This window comes from Alligator mississippiensis, chromosome 16, assembly GCF_030867095.1.
Source record: "Alligator mississippiensis isolate rAllMis1 chromosome 16, rAllMis1, whole genome shotgun sequence".
NCBI classification, from domain to species: domain Eukaryota; kingdom Metazoa; phylum Chordata; order Crocodylia; family Alligatoridae; genus Alligator; species Alligator mississippiensis.
The window spans coordinates 18,292,299-18,317,952 of record NC_081839.1 but is presented as its reverse complement, the minus strand read 5'-3'; the positions used below and the strand labels follow the sequence as shown (position 1 = coordinate 18,317,952).

The following is a 25,654-nucleotide window of genomic DNA, read 5'->3' as shown; positions in this document are numbered from 1 at the left end:
TAATTGTGTTTGTTTTTATGGGCCAGCCCACAATGAAAGTGGTGAAAGAACTTCTTTGTTCTGTACTGTGCTAGTAAATAATACATACAAAGTAAAAAACGAAAAAACAAAACCAAGGAAACAAAAAACCCCAGAGCATTTGTTGTTTACAGAAAGCTGCTGCAGAATGTACTCCTTTAAGCATCCATATAGTAGGACTTCTGCAGGCAAAGGTGCACATTAGATACCCTGGACAAGATCTGCAATGATACCTAAGTCAAAGGATAAGAAAATTCATATGAGCATAACTGCATCCAGTTATATTGCTAAAGCAATGTAGTTTTAATGAATAGACAGGTCATTAGATTTTGGAACCACCAGGCATCTCTCTGAGTAAGTCTTTCCTGCAAGCCAAGTAACCTACATCAACTTTACATGATTCTGTCCACTTAAAGTGGACAGACGTCTTTGAGTTGTTGAGTCTTTGACAACTTAAAAACTAATGGAACTGGTCCAACACCAGAAAAAAGCACAGTTGCATTGTGCAGGTTTCTTTGATACACCATTTTTAGCTAAATCTACACTGTCTTAATCCAAATAGCTTAAATATTGAGAGCAGTTTAAAGATGCATATTGGGCTTCAGTGCAGTGCAGTGCAGGCTGTACTGATCTGCCAAAGACCCTGTTTGTACCTACAGTCACTTCATATAAGAGACTTGGCCTGTCCTTGAATGTCACCAAGAGGAAGGTTGTCCATCAACCCTCCCCAGGCCAGCTGAACATCTCTCATGCTATCTATGGCTCTAGAGTATGTGGAGCACTTTCCGTATCTCAGAAGCCACCTTTCTCAATGGGCTACCATGGATAAAGAAGTCCAGCACCAGGTCAGCTGTGCCAATGCTGCATTCTTCAAGCTGCAACAATGTGTCTTCAAAAATAGAGCCCTTCAGAAGACCATGAAGGCCCTGGTTTACAAGGCTGACATGCTTACCACCCTCCTCTACTGCAGTGAAACCTGGACTGTCTACCAATGCCACATTAAGACTCTCGAGAGCTTTCACCAGTAGTGCTTGAATTGAATCCTGGGGATCAAATGGGAGGACCGCTGGACCAGTGCAAGCGTCCTCCATGTAGCTGCGTTCACCAGCATCAAAGCCTTGCTCTTGACAAACCAACTCTGATGCATGGGACACTGCGTCCAGACGTCCAAGAACCACCTCCCTTGCCAGATTCTCTTTTCCCAGCTCTCTGTTGGCCAAAACTCAAAAGGCAGCCAAAGGAAACAGTACAAAGTCACTTTCAAAGTCGCCCTCAAGCACGGAGACATCGAAACCAACAGCTGGGAGGAGCAAGCTGCTGACCGTTTGGTGTGGCACCACCTGGTCCACCAAGGTGTGCACCACTTCGAGGCCCAACAACTCGATACTAAGGCAAAACAGCAGCAGTGGAGGAAGGAGAAGGAGACCAATCCGCGGCTGCAAATCCCACTCCCCCGTGCAACAACATGCCCCATTGCTGAAGAATGTGCATATCCAGAATCAGGCTCCTCAGTCACCTGAGGACCCATCAAGCCCGACAGATGTCATCCTCAACTCCAAGGGACTGCTGCTGCCACCACTGACCTACATTCTACCATGAGAGAAACTATCAGGTCTATATCCAGGGCATATGCAAATTCAATCAGGGGTAGTAAGGAGGCCCATTTGTCCTGGTGATAATTTAAGGGGCATCTGAGACAGTGGTCTAAGACTTGGTTTAGTCATTCTTAATCCCTATCTGTTTGAGGGTGGCATGGCATGGAAAGTGGAGGCAGATGTCTAAGACCCATCTTACCTCCTTCCAAAAGCAGAATGTGAATAGGGGCCCATGATCAAAGATTTTATGGTTCTCAAGACCATTTCACAAAAACATACTGGACTAGAAGGTTGGCTGTAGCCTGTGCAGGCAGGAGCCAAACAGAGGCCAGGAAGTGAACCATCTTTTTCAAGTGGTCTACCACAGTGAGAATGGTGTTCTGGCCCTTGGATGTTCATAACTCAATTACAAAGTTATAGGATCATAGAAAAGTAGAACATAAAGGGATCTTCTGAGGTCATCTAGTTTAGCCCCCTGATCAAGGCAGGATCATCCCTGACTAAACCAACCCAGCTAAGTGTCAGTCTAACCAGCTCTTGAAAATTTCCAAAGATGGAGATTCCCCAACTTCTCTACCTAGCTTTTTCCAGTGTTTGACCACCCTTACAATCACAACGTTCCTACTAATCCCCAACCTAAATTTGTTCCCTACGTAGTGATGTGCTACAGTGATGTAGGATCCAAAGGTATCTATTTGGGTGCTACAGCTACTTTAGGTATCAGCAGTTACTTTGCCATGGCAGTACACTCCTCCATTACAGAGTACCAGTACAGCAAAGTAGTTGCTAAAAATAACCACGTGTTGCACGTACCATGCAATACAGGCGGTTACTGTGCTGTGCTTTAGTAATTCCAATTGATATGGAAGATTTTCCAAAGACATCACTGATGATAATGTTCCAAAGTTTTCAGGTGTTTTTCATATGTAATTCAAGCTTCACATCCATACAACAGAGTAGGGATGACAACAACCTGGTAGAAGAGATGTTTGGTTTGGGTCCTTATGTCATGATCATTGAAGACATTGAAGAAAGGAGAGTAGGAATGTAAGGATCCTGGACTTCAGAAAAGCAGGCTTTGACTTGCTTAGGGAACTTGTGGGCAGGATCCCCTGGGAAGCCAATCTGAGAAGGAGAGAAGTTCAGGAGAGCTGGCTGTACTTTAAAGAAGCCTTACTGAGAGTGCAGAAACAAGCTCCTACATCAGACTTTAAACTAAGTTTGACGGGGGATGGGGAGGCAGGAGACAAAGAGAATCTAGAACCTACAAACTGTGAGACACCCAATAGTACATCACAGGTAAGTACTAAGGGGCCTACTGGGCATCAGAATGGGGGGGGGGGGCACCAAAGGCACCATTTAGAGGGCTCAAGTGACTCCATATTAATGCTAGGAACATAGGGAACAACCAGAAAGAACTTGCACTTCTGCTTGCAGATAATAACTTCTATATAGTGGGGCTAACCTGGTGGGACCCTACCCATAACTGGGCAGTACACATTGAGGGATACAGGTTGTACAGAAGGGACAGAGTAGGGAAGAAAGGGGGAGGGGTGGCTCTCTATGTAAAGGACCATTATACATCTACCCTAATCAAAATGGGATCAGAGGAGGAGAAAGTTGAGGCAGTGTGGGTTAGGCTACAAGGAGGTCAGGGAGAAAGGGACTACACCAAGAGGAAAAGCTAGACTTGGAATTCTTGAGGCAGCTATCAGAGGCTGTACAGTCTAGGGGTGTGGTTGACATGGAGGACCTAAACTACCCTCACATCTGCTGGGAGGAGCAGTCAGTCAAATCCAACCATTCACATAGGTTCTTAACCTGCATGCAGGACCTTCACCTAATGCAGGAGGTTTATGGTCCCACTAGGGGGAATACCTTACTGGACTTGGTGTTTGTTATGGGAGATGACCTGGTAGGGGAGCTACAGATTTGTGGTCACCTTGGGGATAGTGACCACCAGTCAATCGAATTCACCATACGGCGTAGGGTGGGTAAGAGAACTAGTAGGGTGGAAGTGCTTGACTTTAGGAAGGCTAACTTCAGTGTGCTTAGGAGTATAGTCAATGATGCACTGCAGGATAGGAGTATTGGTGAGATGGGAGTCCAGGAAGAGTGGTCATTCCTGAAGGAAGCAATCCTTCAGGCACCGAGGGAGACAATCCCAGTATGAAGGAAAAGGGGGAAGGAGCCAAAAAACTTCCTTGGCTGAACAGGGAAATCCAGGGGAACTTAAGGGCAAAAAAGAAGGCACATAGGTGGTGGAAGCAATGGGAAGCTACCAAGGAGGAGTATACCTACTTAGCCCGCACTTGCAGAGAGGCAGTCAGAAAGGCCAAAGCAACTACAGAGCTGAGGCTGGCAACAGAAATTAAAAACTACAAAAAGTCATTTTTTAGGTATGTACGGAGTAAAAGGAAGGTGCAAGGCAGCATAGAACCCCTACTGAACAAGAAGGAGCAATTAGTGACAACAGGGGGGGACAAGGTTGAGCTATTCAATGAATTTTTTGCCTCAGTGTTCTTGAACAGGGGTCAAGATAAGTTTCCTAATGGGTTCTTAGATGGGCATCAAAGGGAAATTAGCCAACTGTCGACGCTGACTTGGTATAGAGTCACTTGGATGAACTGGATGTGTTTAAGTCAGCAGGCCCAGATAAGCTGCATCTGAGAGTACTGAAGGAATTGGCCAGTGTCATAGCAGAACCACTGGCACGGCTGTTTGAGCACTTGTAGCACTTGGGTCAGGTCCCAGAGGACTGGAAAGGGGCCAATGTGGTCCCCATTTTCAAGAAGGGGAGGAAGGAGGATCCAAATAATTATAGGCCAGTCAATCTCACCTCCATCCTTGGAAAGGTCTTTGAAAAGATTACGAAGGATTGTATTTGTGGGAGTCCAGAGGGAAAAATAATGCAGCAGGGTAACCAGCATGGATTTGTAGTAGGTAGACTATGCCTGACCAATCTGGTTTCATTTTATGACAGGGTCACAAAACGCTTAGACGCAGGAGTAGAGGTGGAAGTCATTTTCTTGGATTTTAGCAAGGCTTCGATACGGTATCTCATCCCATTCTCATAAATAAATTAAGAGACTGTGACAGAGAGGTTTATACGGTTCAGTCAATAGCAAACTGGCTTAGCGATCACACCCAGAGAGTGGTAGTAGATGGGTCAGTATCGACATGGAAGGATGCAGGTAGTGAGATCCTGCAGGGTTCAGCCCTTGGACCTGTACTCTCCAATATCTTCATCAGTAACTTGGATGTGGGTGTGAAGCGTACTCTGTCCAAGTTTGCAGACAATACTAAATTGTGGGGTGAAGTGTACCCTCCAGAGGGTAGGGAACAATTGCAGGCAGACCTGGACAGGTTAGAAAAGTGGGCAGTACACAATAAGATGCAGTACAACAAGGACAAATGCAGAGTGCTTCACCTAAGGTGCAAAAATATCCAGCACACCTAGTGGCTAGGAAGTGACCCTCTCAGCAGCACAGAAGTAGAAAGGGATCTCAGATTCATAGTGGACTCCAAGATGAACATGAGTCGTCAGTGTGACGAAATCATCAGCAAAGCTAACTGCACTTCCTCATGCATCAGCAGATACATGACAAATAGAACTAAAGAGGTGATACTTCCCCTCTATGTGACATTGGTCAGACCACATTTGGAGTGCTGCATCCAGTTTTGGGTGCCGTACTTCAAGAAAGATGAGATTTGAGAGGGTCCAGAGGAGGGCCACTCATATGGTTAGGGTTACAGGACAAGCCCTATGAGGAGAAACTGAGGGACCTGGACCTCTTCAGCCTCCGCAAAAGAAGGCTGAGAGGAGATTTTGTGGCCGCCTACAAATTCATTAGGGGAACGCAGCAAGAGATCGGAGATGTTCTGTTCACCAGGGCACCTCTTGGGGTCACAAGGAACAATGTTCACAAACTGACAGAGAGCAGATTTAGGTTAGATATCTGGAAAAACTTATTTGCACTAAGGGTAGCCAAAATCTGGAATGGCCTTCCAAAAGAGGTGGTGCTTTCCCCTACCTTGGGGGTCTTTAAGAGAAGGCTGGATAGGCATCTGACTGGGGTCATCTGACTCCAGCACTCTTTCCTGCCTAGGCAGGGGGACGGACTCAATGATCTGTTGAGGTCCCTTCTGACCCTAACACCTATGAATCTATGAAATTCATCCCAATGTGCAGAAAAACTAGCTAGTATGGCAGAAGACCAGCTTGGTTTAGCAAGGAACTTTTTAGTAAGCTAAATCACAAAAAGAAAGCTTGTAAGAAGTGGAAACGTGGACAAACAGCTAGGGAAGAGTAAAAGAATGTTGCTTAGATATGCAGGGATGAAGTTCGGAAGGCCAAAGTGCAATTGGAGTTGCAGCTAGCAAGGGACATGAATAGTAACAAGAAGAGTTTCTACAAGTATGTCTGTAACAAGAGGAAAATCATGGAAAGTGAGGGTCCCTTCCTGAATGGGGGAGGCAACCTAGTGACAGATGATAAGGAAAAGGCTGAAACACTCAATGTCTTTTTTACCTCAGTCTTCAAAGGAAGGTCAGTTCCTAGACTACTGCACCTGGCAGCACAGTTTTAGGAGGTGAGCATCCAACTGTAGCAAAAGAACAGGTTAGGGATTGTTTAGAAAAACTGGATGTATACAAGTCCATGGGGCTGGATGTGACGCACATGAGGGTGCTGAGGGAGTTGGCTGATGTGCTTGAAGAGCCACTGGCCACCATCTTTGAAAGCTCATGGTGATCAGGAGAGGTCCTTGAAAAGGGCAAACAGATCCTCAAGAAATCCATTTCTAAGCACATGGAGGACAACAAGGTGATTAAGAACAGTCAGCATGGATGCACAAAGGGCAAGTCATACCTGACCAATCTGATTGCCTTCTATGATAAGATGACTGGCTCTGTGGATATGGGAAGACCAGTGGATGTGATATGCCTTGACTTTAGCAAGGCTTTTGATATGGTCTCCCACAGCATTCTCACAGGCAAGCTAAGAAGCTATAGGTTGGATTAATGGGCTGTAAAGGTGAACAGAAAACTGGCTAGATCACTGAACTCAGAGGATAGTAGTCAATGGCTTGATGTCTAGTTGGCAGCTAGTATCAAATGAAGTGCCTCAGGGGTTGGTCCTTGGGCCAGTTTTGTTCAATAGCTTCATCAATGACCTGGAAGATGGCATAGAGTGTACCCTCAGCAAGTCTGCAGATGGCAACAAGCTGGGAGTAGTAGATATACTGGAGGGTAGGTTCTGGATTCAGAGAGACCTAGACAAATTGGAGGATTGGACCAAAATAAATCTCATGAGGGTCAATAAGGACAAGTGCAAAGTCCTGCACTTAGGACAGAACAATCCCATGCACTGGAACAGGCTAGGGACAGACAAGTTAAGCAGCAGCTCTGCAGAAAAGGACCTGGGGGTTACAGTGGACAATAAGCTGAATATGAGCTAACAATGTTATTGCTTCTTGTTGCCAAGAAGGCAAATGGCATACTGGGATGCATAGGTAGTAAATCAAGAGAAGTAATTATTCCCCTTTGTTCAGCACTGGTGAGGCCACATCTGGAGTACTGTGTCCAGTTTTGGGCCCCTCACTACAGAAAAGATGTGGACAAATTGGAGAGTCCAGCGGAGGGTAACGAAAATGGTTAGGGGGCTGAGGCACATGAGTTCTGAGGAGAGGCTGAGGGAACTGGGCTTAGTCTGGAGAAAAGAAGACTGAGAGGGAATTTAATCCTGAGAGGGGATTCAGCTACCTGAAAGATGGTTGCAAAGAGGATGGAGCTAGACTGATTCTATTTTACGATTTCAGAGATGTCTAAATGCAAAAATTCTCAGCCTGTTAATCCTGAACCCAAGGAAAACTGAACTTGAAGATGTTATTCAGTGTTGATTACTGTTACCTATGTTTACTTTTTGAGAAAGTTGCCTACTTTGGCCAGGGAAAGGCTCAATGTTCTTCACAAATTGCCCTTTAACTGTAGTGCATAGAAAAGCAGCTGCCTAGTTCAGGGTGGGTTGGTAAAGGATCTTAGTTTCTGTGAAGCTAATAGTGAGTCCAAGAATTTCATATGCTTCACAGAAGCAATCGAGGGTGACCTGGGTCTCTTCAGTTGAGTGGGCATACACAATGCAGTCAGCAACATATTGAAGATCAACAATGGAGATGTTTATTATCTTGGATTTGGAACATAACCAGTTGATGTTAAACAGATTCTTGTCCATGTGATACTGGATACTGACTCCAGATGAAATTTTATCAGCACTAAGATGTGGAACAGCTGCGATATAGATGGAAAAGAGTATTAGGGCAATCACACATCCTTGCTTGACTCCAGTTATAATAGTGAAAGGTCCATTTCTGAGCCACTGCTTAGAATGTTTGCTGTTACGTTGTCATGAAGAAGTCTGATGCTGACAAATTTTGGTGGGCATCCAAATGTCACCACACATCTCTGTTGTTTGAATAAAAGGCCTTAATCAGATCATTCAAGGGTATGTAAAGACCTCCTTGCAGCTATCTAGTGACAAAGATCATATCTGTTTTACATCTGAATAATCTAAAATTCTATTAGGACTCTGGTAAAGTCTCTTCAGCAGAAAAAGTGACTCTATTGAGAAAAATGCAAGCAAGGATCTTCCTAGCTATGGACAGGAAAGTAATACCATGATAATGAATGCAATCTGATCTATCTCCTGTCATCTCAAGTCACTGGGAATCTGTTCATGTTCCCAGATTTGGGACATGATATGCTTTCATCTTAAACTGAATTATATAGTGCTAGGACCCTAGCCTATTAGTAAAGCTTCTAGTTTTCCTTTACTTGGAGAAAAATACATGTTGTGTTATATACACTGATGCACCATACTTTCCGCACCCCCCTTTTCAAAATTCTAGATCTGCCCATGCTCTTAATTTTTCCTCTCCTTCCATTGCCACTGCTGAGGTGTCAGCACTTTGGCTGACTTCAGGCTTTCAAGGTTTTTGTGTTCACTGTAGATGCATACAGAGTACTGGGCTCCTTAAAGGTAATGCCACCAGGTTTCAAACCTAGTTCTGGCCAAGTGATTTTTATCCGCTACTCCATAGTTCACCTGAACCATAGTAAGTTTCCTTGGAAAGTAGGCACAGGATTGCATCTCTTAGCAAGCTCCTAGTTGCTATGACAGCACAACCCCAATGACCCATCGACTGTGTCCATCTCTAGGTTGAAGGGTTTTTCTGGGCCTGGGTATGGAAATATGGGGTGTGGAAATATGTGGTTTGGGTGTAGAAATATGGGGTGTGGAAATATGGGAAGGCCTCCTTTAGTGCTTGAAATGCACTCTGAGCCTCTGGAGGTCAGTGGAATTTTGCTGATTTGCACTAGATTGCTGTGACTGGGGCAACCACCTTAGAGACACTGAGGATAAAGGAATGGTACAAGTCTGTGAACCCTAGAAGCCTTTGGATATTGTGGATGCTTCATGGCTCAGCCCAGTCATGTATGGTTCCTACCTTATGGGGATTCATCGGGATCCCATCAGCAAACAAGATAAACCCTGGAAGCTCTATGGATGACTTTTCAAATTCACATTTCTTAAGTTCTGCATAAAGCCCATGCTGACAAAGGTGTATTAGGACCTTTTGGACACGGTGGTTTTGGGTTGCTTATTCCTCTGAATAAATTAAAATGTGACCCAGGTAAAGCACAACATATAGATCCAGCATATCCCAGAGTACATGTAGCATGTTCTGAAGGCAGTCTTCCACTCATCTCCCTTTCTAATTCTGACCAGATGTAAGCCTCTCTCAGGTTTAGCTTAGTAAACACCTTAGCTGTCCTAATCTGATCAGTGTCAACTTAGAGTGTTGACATTTCCATGGGATTTTGGCATCTAGATAATCTGATCTAAAGGTCAACACACACTGAGACCATGAAACACGAGCGTCATGTTGAGCTAGCCAGGGTGCTCCCAGAATCAGCAAGAAGCAGGGGGTTCAAATTGGGTTAAAACAAAGGAATTTACAGTGTTCCCCTGATATAACTTCCAGAGGCCTTATCTGCAGGATGATGGGCCCAGACACCACTAAGGAACCAGCCACTGTTTCCACTAGAAAAGAAGGGGACTTAGCCTGACTGGGTATCCCAAGGATCAGAGCCATAGTAAAGTCCATAAAATGATTCCCTACCAGCACAGGTATGTTGGATCCCAGATATGTACAGATGGACTGGGATTTATAATTGAGGAGCTAGTTTTGGAGCATTCCGAAGGGCAGTAACTGTACAATGTTACCATTGGCTCAGAGGACTCCTGTGTTACTTCCAGACTTATTCCAACAGTGGAGAAGCCCAGTGTAAGACTCTTCCTGTGAAGAGACTCAGGACATGTCCCGTATTAGCTTAATCAGTGGAACTTTCATGTTGCAAAAGAAACTAAAAACAGCTCGATGAGGAAGCTGTGGAAAGCTTCTCACAAGCCAACTGATAAGGGAAGTTAGACATAACAAGAAGAGGTTCCATAAATATGTTTGAAACAAATTAAGGACTAAGGAAGCTATAGGTTCACTGCTTAATAGCCAAGGTGACCCATTGATAGAAGATGCAAAGAAAGCAGAGCTGTTCAACTGCTACCTGCCCACTAGGTCCCGGGAGCCAACTGGGCAGAGGGAGGGGGAAGCAGGGGGCATAGGTAACAGAGCTCACCAGGGCAGTGTGGTCCACGGCAATCCATGCAGTGCTCCTCAAGGGGCTGAGCCCTGCCCACGGAAACCCACACCATGCTCCCACCCATGCCTGCTGGCCCGCCCTAGCCTCAGCCTTGGCCTCTGCCAGCATGCAGCTTCCAGTAGGACTATTCCCAGTGTGGCTGCAGTCACCGGGGTGCTGCTCTGCTCTTTTCGCCTCCAGCAGTGGCTCCTCCTTTCTCTCCTGCCCCTGCTGGACCGCTCCAAGTAGGCAGAGGGAAACTTCACCCACTGGAGTTGAGGGCTGCATGTGCTGATCAGGGCCCAGGCGAGTGTGTGCAGGTGGAAGCATAGCGTGGGCTGCCCCAGTGAAAGTGAGTGGGTCTTGGCCCCATGTAGGATGCAGCAGAGGCAACCGCAGACCAGATCCAGTCAGTTGGCAGAGTGGATCTGGCTGTCAGGCCATATTTTGCCCACCCCTGCTAAAGAACTCATCAGAGGGTTTTAATTATATTAAATAAAATTAAGTTGTGAGGGACTGATAAAATTAATCCCAAGATGCTTAATGAACTGGCTGAGAGGATCTCAGGGCCATTGTCAATAACATTTACAAGACTGTTGGAGACAGGCAACATTCTAGAGGACTAAGAAAAGACCAGGGGTTGTACTAGATGACCTCCTGAGGTCCCTTCCAACCCTAATTTTCTATGATTGTATGACTAACATAGCTTCCATCCTTCAAAATAAAAAAAAATGGAGAAAGGAGGGCCTAGAGAATTATAGGTCTACCAGCCTGACTTCATGACTAAGGAAGTTACTGGAGCCAGTTATGAAGACATCCATTTGAAAACATCTCCAGGAAGAAATATATGGTCATCACCCTTTCCAACATTGATTTATTAAGAATATATTATGCCACACAAATTTTATCTCCTTCTTTGACAAAATAACTACTTGGGTTTATGAAGGGAATGCAGTGGGCTTAGTATACTTACAGTCCCATGTGACATTCTTTTAAGAAAACTGGAGAAATATGGGCTATATATAATTATTATTAGGTGGATGCATAATAGGCTTGATGACTACATGTAAAGGGTAATTATAAATGGATAAATGCTAGAATGGCAGGAGGTTTCAAGTATGGTTCCACAGGGGTCTGTCCTGGATCTGATGTTGTTCAACATGTGCATTAATGATTTAGATGCCAGAATAGAGTGATTCCTGATCAAATGTACAGATTACTTGAAATTGGGAAAGACTGCAAACACTTTGGAGCATAGGGGGAAATTTCAAAAAGGATCTTGGTAGATTGGAAAGTTGGGATACAGTCAACAGAATGAAGTTCAGTGCAGGCAAATGGAAGGTGCTACACCTAGGAAAGAATAATAAATGCACAGATACAGAATGGGAGATAACTAGTTGGCTGAGAAGGAATACTGCCATGAGAAAATGTTGACAGACCCAAATTTCTAAATACTGTACTTTCTAAATAACACTTACTCCAGTTTTTTTGCCAATCCATTCCCTCCAACAGATCCATTCTCAAACTTAAGTAGGTTACTTTATGCAAATAAACCCCAGTCTTTATGTTACTCTGTCTGTTATAGTGACCACTGTTGTGGAACACGTTTCAGTACCTTGTCAATAAATGGAGCAAAATAAAAAAGCAAAACTTTTTATATGCCCTCCACACCCACGCAGCCTCATTAGAACAGTGTTTCTCAAGCCGTGGGTCACAAAAATATAAGAACGAGTTGAAAATAAACTTTAAAATGGATTCTCCTTTGAAGGAAAAATATGTGGGAAACTGCCGGTTTCCCCTTGCAGGCTTACAGATTTCCAGCCTGCAAGGGGCCGCTTGGAGCTGGAAAGAGTGGGAGGAGGATGATCAGGCAGGGGGAACCATGCATGCATGTGGAAGCCAAGTAGCATGGAGAGCAGCTCCCACAATTCTCTGCAGCTAAGTCTATGGGGAGGGCATAGATGATGCATCAGGAGGACATGACCCCATATTTGTCCACCCACAGCAGACACAGGGATGCAGCCTAGCCAGACCAGCATGGACAGGAGCTGCTTCCACAGCCCAATGGGAAGGACCCAGTGCAGGAGGGCACAGCAGGACAGAAAGACTCATTGCTGTGCTGCTGCCAGGACCCCTGCACCAGTTGCACTGCCAGAAACATAAGGTGTAATGAATGGTGGGGCCACACTGCCATCACCCCTTGCCACCAGCTGCTTAGGTACCACCATGGCCCGACTGCCACTCCCCTCAGTCCGTGGCTCTACCCCAGAGAGGAGGTCCGGTGACAGGCAGCATGGACAGCCTGACCAGACTGGTGGCAGCCAGGCCATGGTGTAGGGCAGAGCCACAGCCCAGTGTACAAGTGGATGGCAACAGAAGGAAGCGAAGCCAGAATTCACACACCCCCCCCCCACACCCTGTCTATTATTCGTTGCACTGATGGTGGCGCAGCTCTTCCCTCCCATACTGGGTCCTCTCCACTGGGCCACAGGCAGCTCCTGCCTCTGCTGGTCTTGTCAGGCTGCAGCCCTGTGTCCACTGTGGATGCACAAATCTGGGAGGGGCATGTGCCCCCATGCCCCACACATCGGCCTCACTGACAGGAAAGAATTTTCCAAAGAATTGGTTACTTATTTAAATATTTTCATTTTTCACAAAAGTTTCACATTTTTATAAAACCATTCTCATAATGGCTATCAAGTATTTTTTAACAAATTCCAGAAATCATTTGCATTTATTTTAATATTTTATATTCTCAATTAAAAATGGATTAAAAAATATGTGAGTTTTTGGGCCCATTTGGAAATCTCCAAAATAGCTGAAAAGGTTCAAAATTTAAATTTTCTTTTTTTTTTTTCACCAGCTGAATTTACGAGGATTCACTGTGTTAAAATAAGGAACAGCATCATGTAGTTATACTTATTTAGTACTTCTAGATTGCTTACTCCTCATCCTGAAGATTCTCTTCCTCCTCTTGTATCTGGAGATGATTTTTTACAGGAGCCAGGTTCTCAGTTTTGGCATTGTAATTCCGAAAGCAGACATTGAGCTTCTCATCAAATTCATTCACCAAGTCTTCCATAGACTTGAAGCTGATGATCTCAGAAGAGAAGTTTTCAAGCTCAGAAAGGGAGGCATCTTCTAAATGCTGAGGGGATGAGCCATAAAAACAATGTTTTTTTTCTTCTCTGCCATCAGAGTAGCAAGGTCTCAGATCTTCAAACTCTTCATCCAGATTCACCAGTGGAGCTTCCATCTTGGTCTGGCTAAAGAGAAATGGATTTTTTTCAAGACAGCTTATCTGGAAAAAAAATAGTATGTTAAAAAATCAGCAACAAGAATAAACATGTGCTTATTCAACACTCCTGCAGGACTAAATGCAGTAATATAGGGGGAGCAGTCCTACCTTTACTGATGGTTATGACAGGATTTTAATTACAACCGGCTGTTCTCAGTTGCTCATGAAGCTTTCCATTGTTGATATCAGTAGTCAGAGATTACTTTCTTAAAGTTTCTGCTTATGGAAAGCATTTTTTTTTAAGTAACCATTCTAAGTATACTGAAAGACACATTTTTTCACAAAGCAGTGGAATTTAGAAACTTTAATTTTCCAAGCTGGCTCATATTTAGTGAGGAATATGCCTTTTATTGCTTATATAAAAATAAAATACCGTATTGTTCTAATTATAAGTCAAATTATTGCCCTCCAAAATACCCATTAAAACTACACCTGCTTTATAAACAACGATGATCTGTACTAGGTATGTCAAATTCCTTCTACCCCACAGACTGGATGAGTGGCATCAGGCTGGTCCGTGGGTTGGATCTAGGCCATGAACCTCCTCTCCCTTCCCTTCTCCCTTTCCCTCCTTCTCCTCCACCATAGTCAGGGACCCTCACTGCATAGGGCACAGATCCTAGAGCAGCTGGAACAGGTGCCATGTATGGTCTTGCCAGAGTGGCACCTGTACTACACATGATGCCTATCACAGCCACTCCAGGACTGCACCACATGCAGTGCCTGCTCCCAGCCAGTCTGGAACCCCTGCGGCACTTGGTGCCTGTGAGTGCTGTGTGCAGCTTAGGTCCCAGACCAGCTGGAACAGATGTGTGCAGTCTGAGGGCGCACCCCAGAGCGGGAGCAGTGTGAAGCAGTACAGTACACGCAGTGTAGTTCAGGCAGACTGAACCACATGCAGTGTATGTTCTGGCTGCACCAGGATCATGCAGCCCAGGCCTTAGATCTGCTGAAGTAGCCACTGGATCAGGTATGCTGGGAGAGGATAGAGGAGGGGAAAGCTGTGATCTAGATCCAGGCATGGACTGGCATCGCACCATAGGCATATTCTTTGCCCACTGAGGTCTGATCAGACCTAGGGGCAGCACTGAGGAGGCCAGAATAAGTAAGACAGGGCTCACAGCGTTTTTATTACTATGCTACATCAACTACATATGCATTTAGAACTGGGGCTGAAAGAATAATATTTTTTTAGCAAAATGAATATAAGTTTGGGTCAACTTGACTGCCTTTACTCCCTTTAGTAATTGCACATTCCCAAAGCTTTGAAAATGTCCTACAAGACTTGTTTAGATATGTACTTAATGGATCAAATATACAGTTGCAGCACCAGTGTGTTGAAGAGGGAGGTCCTCATGTACCTGAACAGTAAGCATGGTATACTTCACTTCAGTGTTCCTTAGCATGGTCAGGAGGCAGTGAAAATATGACTAAAATTGCTTCTTTTTAAGAAATAGCTCAGTTTTGTAAATGCCAAGAGGATGCTTGGCTTGGAGGAAGGAAAAGTGTTGATGGTACTGTGTCAGGATCCTTTCCTATCCTGCGTTGGGACCACAGTAACTACTTCTTTCTGCTATGGGTGAATAAATATTTGTCTCCAGATTTTCAGTAAATTTGTCCTGAGAGCTCTTTGTCAATATTGGCAATTAAGAATGGTAATGGAATATTTCTTCCTTTAACCTTGGAACGGCTGGGTAAAAAATTGGGTTTTCTGCATGGGAGAATGGGACCATAGGGGCAGAGCAAACCAGATGAGGCACATCGCTTGTGACTGGATCTAGAGGATATTTTTCACCCATCTCTGCAATGCCTGCTGGGTCACTGAAGCCAATACTGCTGAAGCTGAAATGCCCAGCTACTCTTTTTTAACTGAGTAGACCCTCACCTGACTCAGGAGGCCCCATTATCTTCCCACCCAGCTTCATTGGCAATGCAGCTCCCCAAAGGTAGTGCCATCTGCTCCCTGCATTTCCTCATTTAAGACATGCACCCCAAATTCCTGAAACTAATTTTCAGGAAAACGTGCGTTGTATATGAGTAAATATCATAAAATATTAAGAAAACAACTTTCAAATGAAGAAGGACACCTGTTTGGGCAAAGGGCTCTGCCCTGGCACTGTATCCAAAAAAATATATGCCACACTGATTCATGAGCTAAGACCCAGCTGGGGCTGATCTGGTCCCAGGAGCCAGCTAGAGGCAATCAGGCAATGAGGCCCTGCCTACTCTGGCTTTATATGCTGAGATCAGACAGCAGAGAGCTGTCTGGGAAACAGACTGCATTGTGCCTCAGGCCTGCTTGGAACTTTTAAACTTGACTCTGAGCCTTCTAGATCAGACTCTCCTGCCGTTTCTTGCTTACTCATGTTCCTGTCTTGGACCTCCCAGTCTGGATTAACTTCTTACCCTGACTGTGACCTCTTCTGAACCTTCATCTTGATATCCCAGACTTAGACTGACACTCAGTTTGACCTAGGATGACATTCCCATAATCCTCTACCCTAGTGTGTTCCACTCTGACTGACCACCTATGACCCAATCACCCCATTACATACCTCTTTCCTTACAACTTGCATCATTTAGACATCTAGAAAGTTCTCATTTAAAGTTTCAACCTATACCTATAATGTTTATTATCCACTGATAGACCTATCCTGCATGGATTTGTCTAATCCTCTTTTGAACCTCATTAAATTACTGGCTTCTTCAATATATTGTGGCAATGAGTTCCACAAGTTAATTATGTGCTGTGGTAAAAAAGCAACTTTCTTTTGTTAGTTTTAAACCTGCTTCCAAATCATTTCCAAATATAACCCCAGTGCATCCACCCTGTGCTGTTCTACCTGCTGCATCCTGGGCTCAACTTTCAGTCTCTGAAACGAGGTGGTAATAGTAATTACTGCACTTCAGTAGACTCCAGCACCATATGTATCAGTGTCCCCACACTGAAAAATGGCAGTGGGGTGCTTTAAACTAAAGCTTGTTCAAATAGCTTTAGTTCAAAAAACCTTGCTGCCATTTTTCATTACAGGGACACTGATGCACATGATACTCCAGGTGCTTTTAATTAGTGTGGCTCTTGAAGCTGTGCTAATTAAAGCACACCCCCACACACACAGACACACACCTCCCAGAGTACATCTATAAATGCCTCATATCTCTGACAAAATAACAAAATTTGGAAGAATAATTACCCTACAAAGCTGATGTCTTTCTTCAATAAGGTATTTTCTAGATAAATGAACAGTGGGAAATCTAGTCTACTTATACTTCAGTAAAGCATTTAATAGAGTAGTACATGGGTAAAATTTCATTTAAATGTAAATAACTGGAGATTAGTACAAGAATTTTAAGTTAGGAAAAGAACTGATTAAAGGAAGACAATGAGAGTTCACATTGTAAAGAGAGCTACTGGACTGGAGAGAGATTACCCATGGCATAGGCAGCATTAGAATCATGTGGTCACACCCCCTTCAGCTGTGTAGCACCTTATCAGAAAAGAGGGCTCATTGCACAGGTGTCAAACAGCAGAAGAGTGTGTGGGCATACACTCCCATCATGATTCTGGATGTCAGTGAGTTCTCTGAGTTCACCAGCATGTCAGTACTGCTCGTGCTATGTGTCATGAGCTCTTTGAGTTCACCAACTGGTCAACGCAGGGTATGCCAAGAACCCGTTGCGCAGAGCTCCAGAGCCCAGGAGGTGTGCACTGCTGCTGTTTGCTGTTTCCCTCTCTCTCCCCCTCCTCCCCTTTCTGAATTCAACACAGGAAAAGGAGGAATCACAGGAAAAGAGAGATGAGCAGTAGGAGGCTACATAGCTGCACGAAAGCAGGGGCTGAGTGCTGCCACTGCTGCTCATCCTCTCTTTTCCTCTGCTGTTAAATTCAGTGGAAGTAAGGCAGAAGAAGGGGAAGGGCACATAGCGGTGGCACTCACCCCTGGGCTTGGGATCCCATCAAAAGCATGTGCTCTGGGCAGACCCACAGCAACCAACCAGCTTTCTCAGAGAGATCACAACACATGCAGAGCTCCCAGCTGTGCTGTACTCTGTGCTGACATGCCAGTGAGCTCAGAGAACTCGCTGCACGTACAGCACACAGCGAAAGAGGAATGCAACCATGCCATCACACTCCCTCTGGAACCATCCATGACCAGTGGTATTTCTCACAGAGCCAGCAAACAGGTGAGTGTGTGAGGCAGTTTGTCAGCACAGTTATGTTTTTAAGGCAAAGACTACATTAAGGGTGACTGAAACACCAGTGGAAAAAACCTAAACAATATCAAGGATAATAAATAAAACTAGGTACAGCAACTTTCTAGGTGGAGAAAATGGAGATACCAGGGACCAGTGATTCCCTACTGCAACACCAATCTGTCTTCCAGATTTGAGGTTCTACACGGTATGCTGTCTGCCTGGAGCCTGTATTCAGGATGTCACAGAAAGATTGCCAACGCTCATCCATGCCTCGGGCCACTATCCTTTCCTGTTGTCCTTCTAGGCACCAACTGCCAGAAATGACACTGAGCAGACCAGAGGTGACTATGAGGCTCTTGGCAGGAGGGTTAAAGAGTTTGGAGCACAGGTGGTGTTCTTTTCAGTACTGCCACTGGAAGATAAGGGCCCAGGCAGGGACCATCATAGCATGAAAGTAAATGTATAGCTGAGATAGTGGTGAGGACGTGAAGACTTTGGATTTTTTTACTATAGGCAAATATTTCAGGGAAGAGGAATGGTATCAAGAGACAGGATACATCTGACCACAATGGGAAAAAAACATCTTTGGGTGTCATCTAGCTGAACTAGTAGAGAGGACTTTAAATTAGATTGAACAGGGGATAGTGAACAAAACCCTCCAGCAAAAGAGCAAACATTATCCGCTGGAAGAATCATGTGTCCAAAATAAAATATTGACCAAGTTTCTAAAAGTATGGAGGACAACTTTCTGTGCAAGAAAGATAAAGAAGAAGTAACTAGGGGATCATCTATCTTGGTGGAGGATGTGAAGGTGATGGGAAACTTGGAAGTGATCATGATGTGATACATTTCATGATTCAGAGATTGGAAAGCATAAAGCTGACAGAACTAAGTCAATGGATTTCAAAAAGGTGGACTGCAATTGACTCAAGGAGATAGTAGGCATGGTGCCATGAGAGAACGGACTGAAGGATAGAGCTATCCAGGAGGGCTGGAAACTTCTACACTAGGGACAGAAATTGCACATAAACCAGTACAAGTGATCAGAAACCAGTTCAAATCTGTAACACAACAGAAGTTCAGTGTATATAAACTACTTTCAAAATGGTCAAAACTGGTTTAAGATAAACCTGGATAGATGTAGTATCAGGCTCAACTGATTTAGATTAAATCAGTTTATTGAACTTCTGTCCCAGATCTCCTCCAGATTCAAGTTAACTCACAGTGCCCCAGCATCCCAGGATGCTTTGCATCTCCCCCACAAATCCCCCACCCATGCAGCATGAGTGGGCTAGCCTTGGCCCAAGCTGTCCACTCCAGCTGAGGAAGGAGGCATGCTCTAGCCCCTCCTCCTCCCCCATGTAGCTGCATTTCTGAAATAAAAAATGAATGCCTGTTCATTTGCTTATTGGTTCAATCTATGCAGATTAGACTAACCTGCAGAGATTGAACCAATTCAACTTTAAGCTTTTTGACTGTACTTAGCCCTAAAGAGAATGGTATTGCAAGACCAACAAGAAGCTATTCTAACACAATGGAAGCATAAGAAGAATGGCAAAATAACAATGTGGCACAAAAGGAGCTTCTAGGATGTCTCAAATGCAAAAGAAAAGCATACAGGCACTGGAAAGATTAGTAGGTCACAAAGGAGACACACCAGGAAATAGTAAGAACTTGCATAGACAAAGCCAGGAAGACAAAGGTAAAAAAAAAAAAGGTTAACCTGGCAAGGGAAGTTAAGGACAACAAGAAGGGGTTGCATAAATACTTTAGCCAGAAAAGAAATGGAGACCAAAGAAGCTGTAGGGCCACTATTAAATAGCCAGAGCAAACTCTTAACAGAAGATGCAAAGAAGATAGAGCTGCTCAACAGATACTTTGCCTCAGTCTTCACAAAAAAAAAAAGGCTTCAACCAAACTAATACCAATTATTTGGATAAGATGCGAGATGAAATAATAAAACAAAATGTCAGAGAATTGTGATGAGTCTCAATGAAATCAAGTCAGCAGGACCTGATGAACTTCATCCCAAAGGAACTGGCAGACACTTTGGAGACCTTGGCAATAATATTTACAAAGTCATGGGAGATGGGCAAGGTACTGGAGGACTGAAAAAAGGGCCAACACATTGCTTCTACTTAAAAATGCAAAAAGGAGGACCTCAGAAACTAGATACTGGTTATCCTCATCTCTATACCTAAAAAGTTACTGGAGTATATCATAAGAAAATACATTTGCAAGCATCTGGAGAAGGAAAGACTTCAGTATGAGCAAAACATGCCAAAAGTAGTATATAGGCAGTCCTCAACTTACAACGTTTCGAATTACAACGTTTCGCACTTACAACATTTCTAAATTGACACCCTGTTTCAACTTTCTGACATCAGTTTTGACTTTACACTGCTTGATCGGATGTGACGCCATGCCAGTGAAAAAGTCGCTGTGTCATCCATCTCCCTGGAGAACATCTGTCCAAACTTCCTTGGACACTTTCTTTAAGAAAGCAGACAAGTCTCCAGAAAAACCTGCAGCCGAGACTCCAGAGAAGAATCCAGCCAAGAGCCCTTCAAGAAGTCCAGCAAAGTCACCTCAAAGAAGTCCTTCCAAATCAATATGATTGCTATTTACAATATAAATACATTAATGTAGCTACATTACTCATCTATAATTGATTGAGTACAAAATTATGGGTTATTTTTGGTGAAAACAGGGTATCGGGCCTTGGCTCAGGAACCAATCCCCCATTTATAACATTGTTTCCTATGGGAAAAATTGGTTCCGAGTTATAATGTTTCAGCTTAAGACGCCGTTTTTAGGAACCAATTGTGTCATAAGTCCAAGGACTGCCTGTAGTGACTTTGTTTTAAAGCAGTTTGCTATATATTTTTATTTTATATACATATGCCCACTATTTTACTTAGTGTATTATTTTTTGTTTACAGAGAGCTTATCTAGTGGGAAAGCCACATGCAATTTTACCACAGCAAGGTAAAAAAAATATTTTAAAACAGAGAGGTTATATATGGCTGTGTTAATATAACACTAAGTTATAACAACTGCCTGTAACTGTTTGTTTTCAAACAGAACCCCTTCTTCTAAAATAGAAAAACAGAACAAACATATAACCATGTGTCTTTATCTGATAAGGTGGGAAGTGGGGATTGGCCCTCTGAGTATAAAGAGAGGTTATAGCTTTTCATTTCTTGTGGGGGGAGTGAATTGATCCCCTGTGAATGTAGAGATAGAGGGTGGGGGATAAACAAATTTTAAATTTGTATAGCTAAGTCTAACACACTACATCTGTGGAAAGTGAATTCTTAATTCAGAGACATAAATTTTATATTTCCTAAGTGATCACGAGTAATACCCCCAAAGAAGGAAGCTCGGCTTCAGAAATTCAGTTCCTAAAAATACCAGAAGGGTGGAAATCAAGTCACAGACCTCTAAAAATTACTATAAAAAAACCACAAAAATGCTCAGCCTGGGGATCAGAATACCCAATGATCAGAAGGACAAAAGGACAGAACAGAAGGACATGGTAAAAGAAAAAAAAAGACAGTAGGGTTCAGAGGAAAATGTGCCAGTTACCTGTGAGAAAACCACACATAAAAATACAAGGATTCACAACCCCAAAGCAGGAAATCTGGGGCCCATGAATAAGAAACCCAGGACTGATTGCTCACACATTTTAAAGAAACCTAAGAAGAAAGAGGAGGTTCTTAATCCTTTTTTGAAAGATTACTGTGAAAACTGAAAGAGGGGGCTTTTGGGGGGGGGGGGTACCCATCCTGCCATGAAAGATCACAATTATTGTGAAAACAAAAAGGGGGGGGGCGGTGATTGGTGCTGGCAGAAGTATACATTGCAAAAAGAGTGTGCAGAATGCTTTGAAAGATCTTGATTATTTTTGGAGCAAAAGGGTTGATTTTATTAAAAGGAAGCAGTCTGTATGATCCAGATAGCAGTCATGGTGTGCATCATAAGGGGGGGGGAGGATAGCGATAAACCTGGGAGTAAGAATGAGGGGCTAACCAGCAAGTGGCTTGCAGGCTGAAAAGTAAGGGCCTGGTTAAAGAGGAGCCTGGGGAAGGCTAAATGCCTGTTGAGAAAAAATAAGAGGTCCCTTAGTGATGGTGTTTTAGGAGACCCTTAAGAGGGCCCCTCTAATGCTTACCCACCTCCCAGACCTGTGGAGTCAGAGAGCCGGAGTGGTGAATGATTTAGAAGACCCTTTAGAGGGTTCCTCAAATGTTTCCCCTCATCCTGGGGCTGACCCGCCTCCAGGATCTGAGAAGTCAGAAAGCCAGGATGGCAAATGATATCGAAGACCCTTTAGAAGGCCCCTAAAATGTTCCTCAACCTCCTGAACCTGCAGAGGGTGTTTTAGTGGCTATACATATGATGAAGGTGAAAAGGCAAGAGTAGTCTGTAGCTAGGTTTGGAGGCATGAGATACACAGAGTTCTGGGTTTTTTTGTTTTTTGGGGGGTTTATTAATTTGTTTATTCAGGCAGATAGCATAAGGATTTTTTTATATTCTCAAGCTAGTAATTTAAATCAAATAACCCTGGGACTGTTTTTTGAGTGGATCGTTAAACCTGCTACAAAGCCAGAGAGAACTACACGCGACCCACACCATTCCTCACCATACGTTCCCGTGATCCCCACGAATGGTGAAATCTGCGATTAGGGAACTGTGTTCACCAACACTTTCTAGATTGAGATTGAGGTCCCAGCTTTCTACATTGAAGTTGAATGACTTTGCATCACTTTTGCAGACACCGTGGTACCACTATAGAGGGCAACCCCACTTTCTACAGCTGTTTCAAATCTCACTGTACTCTAGGAAATACAGTCTCCACCATTTTTTCTGATATGGTAGAGCCATTACAAGCTCCTGATAGTGGTTTCTCAATGTGTCAGTCCTGCGCATGCCACCACCACTGGGCGCGCTCCAACATGCTGTAATTACAGCGCATCAGAGCAGACTTGATTAATTGAGTCTGCTGAAGCATGCTTATTAGCACACTCCAGCAGCCTCTGCACCTTGTGTAGCAGCATCCCCACACTACAAAATGGCAGTGGGAACACTTTAAATAAAGCTCATTGAGCAAGCTTTAGTTAAAGCACCCCACCACCATTTTGAAGTGTGGGGATGCTGGTACCCAAGACACTGCAGGCACTTTAATTAGAGTGTCTTTCAAAGCTGCTCTGGACCATGTGTAAAAATGCCCTCTTTGGCATTTTATCTTTGCAGCTTATTTTCAAGATGTTGTGCAGGCATCTCATGTGGAAACTATTCAGTCTCCTCATGTGCCTAGCATATGTAACCCATGTTTCTGAACCATAAAGCAGGGATGACAGCATGCAAGCCTTGTAGATTCATATCTTCGCTTTATTTGATAGTTTGTTGTTATTCCATGCTCATTTCTATAATAGCCTGAAATTCTTAGCTGATGTTCCAATTCTGTTTGTCAGTTCACTCTGAAGGTTAAGATTCCTGCTGATCATAGAATCCAAGTAGCAAAATTTGTCAACAATGCCAAGAGTTTCACCTTGCAGTTATGTCAGGCACTGATTTCTTCATCCCTTGGTACATGAACACAGTCTTCTTAAGACTACTTGTCACCCTGAAGCTCTTGCATGACTCAGAAAATCTTCCCAAGAGATTTTGCAGGGAAGATTTACTGTGGGCAACCAAGACCAACCAACATTGACCACAAGGTGAACATGAGCCTGCAATGCAATGCTGCGGCTAGTAAAGCGACCAAAACGCTGGCGTGCATCCATAGATGCTTCTCAAGCAAATCCTGGGACGTCATTCTCCCCTTGTACTCGGCCTTGGTGAGGCCGCAGCTGGAGTACTGTGTCCAGTTTTGGGCTCCACAATTCAAAAAGGATGTGGAGAAGCTTGAGAGAGTCCAGAGAAGAGCCACGCGCATGATCAGAAGTCAGGGAAGCAGACCCTACGATGACAGGCTGAGAGCCCTGGGGCTCTTTAGCCTGGAAAAGTGCAGGCTCAGGGGTGATCTGATGGCCACCTATAAGTTTATCAGGGGTGACCACCAGTATCTGGGGGAACGTTTGTTCACCAGAGCACCCCTAGGGATGACGACTAGGTCAAACGGTCATAAACTACTACAAGACCGTTTCAGGCTGGACATAAGGAAGAATTTCTTTACTGTCCGAGCCCACAACGTCTGGAACAGCCTGCGACCAGAGGTGGTTCAAGCGCCTACATTGAACACCTTTAAGAGCAAACTGGATGCTTATCTTGCTGGGATCCTATGACCCCAGCTGACTTCCTGCCCTTTGGGCAGGGGGATGGACTCGATGATCTTCCGAGGTCCCTTCTAGCCCTAATGTCTATGAAATCTATGAAACATCCACAAACAGGAAATCTCTTGGAACCACTTCTTTCACCTTGGATTTCTCTGTAAACCTTGCAATGTTGGACAAGCTAACATCTATTCTGATTTGAAGATGAATGCTATCATTGCTGTCCTTGAAAGCATGAAGAAGCAGGAATGAAAAGTGGATGTTAAAGGGTATGGGGGCTAAGGCACACCCCTATTTCACCCCATTACTGATGTCAAAGGCACTAGATTCTTTACTTTCATACACTAGAGTTAGTTGCCTTCATACCTTGATGTAGTTAGTGAGTGAATGATGTTCAACAGTTTGGAGGGACAACCTAGTTTCTTCAGAACAGGAAGAAGGCCCTATCAGTTGACCGTATTGAAGGCTTCCATCAGATTCATAAAGGCTATATGTACAGTGGTATTCATTTTTCTCTACATTTCTCTTGCAGTTGCTTGACCAAAAATATCATATCAATGGTGGAGTGTGCTGAGCAAAAACTGCATCAACTTTCATGAAAGATTCATTCACCTAGAGACTGCAGCCTAGAGACCATAATGTGAGTGACAACTTTTCTGACAATGTTCCACAGGGAGATATCTCTATGGTTGTTGCAGTTACTTCTACCCCATTTATTTTTATATTATTGTAGAAACAGAGTATCTTTGAAATCTTGTGGTACTGCTTCCTCTTTCCAACAGAGCAGTATAATTTCATGGAGCTTTCACAGTAATTTGTCATTGGCACATTTGTAGAAGCAGTCATTGCCAGGTGCCTTGTTCCCAGGAAATCGATTTAATGGCTTTCTCTCAGTCTTCTAATGTAGGCTTATTGTCCAAATCCTTCATAACTTTAAACTGTGGTACTCCTTCAAGTTCTTTGTGTTTTATTTCAGCTGCAGCAAAGTATAGTATTCTATAGTGTTCACCCCAATGATCAAATTGTTTCAGTTTATCAGTGATGATATTTCTGTTTAAGTCTTTCGGCAGACCTGTTTTCTTGACTGGACCAATTGCTTGTTTGATGCCTTCATACATTTCATGGCTATCACCTGTGTCAGCTGCTTTCTGATTATCATCATCACAGGGTTTCACCCAAAATCTTGGACATACCTCCTAGTCTCCATTTCCATTTATCTGCAAGCCTTTCTCAAATTTTCCAGGATTTTGGTGTTGGCAGATTTCTTGGCTAGCTCTGTCCTTTTGTTCTCAACTAGAGGTAGAAGGGTTTCAGAGTGTTCTTCAAGGTGGTCTGCATTTTTCACCAAATATTGTTACAGGAGCATTGTACATGTGAGTTCTTAAGCTTCTGCCAGAGAGCAACAGATTAGAGCTGCTGCTGACTGCCTATTGCTTCAGCAAGGGCATGTTTCTGTCAGGGTGATGTCCCTTAGCCTTACTCCAACTAAGGAATAGCCACAAGGGTCCTGAGTATGCCTGTGAACTGCATCCAACTGGAGGACCTGTTGACAATGTGGTGGAGCTACTTGT

The 25,654-nt window shown here is 43.9% G+C and overlaps 1 protein-coding gene across 7 annotated transcripts in view; it reads right to left on the bottom strand.

Annotated features, from left to right (window-relative positions):
* Positions 1–25,654, bottom strand: part of FEZ1 (fasciculation and elongation protein zeta 1) — a 210,337-nt gene that overhangs the window by 174,702 nt on the left and 9,981 nt on the right. For 5 of the 7 annotated variants that reach the window (XM_014597850.3, XM_059719843.1, XM_059719844.1 and 2 more), the window contains one exon: positions 13,256–13,611. In XM_014597850.3, coding sequence (XP_014453336.1) covers positions 13,256–13,566 — 311 coding nt within the window. In that variant the 5' untranslated portion in view covers positions 13,567–13,611. Of the gene's footprint in view, positions 1–13,251; positions 13,612–25,654 lie in introns of those variants that run through there. The other 2 variants (XM_019492449.2, XM_059719846.1) reach the window with 2 other exon arrangements.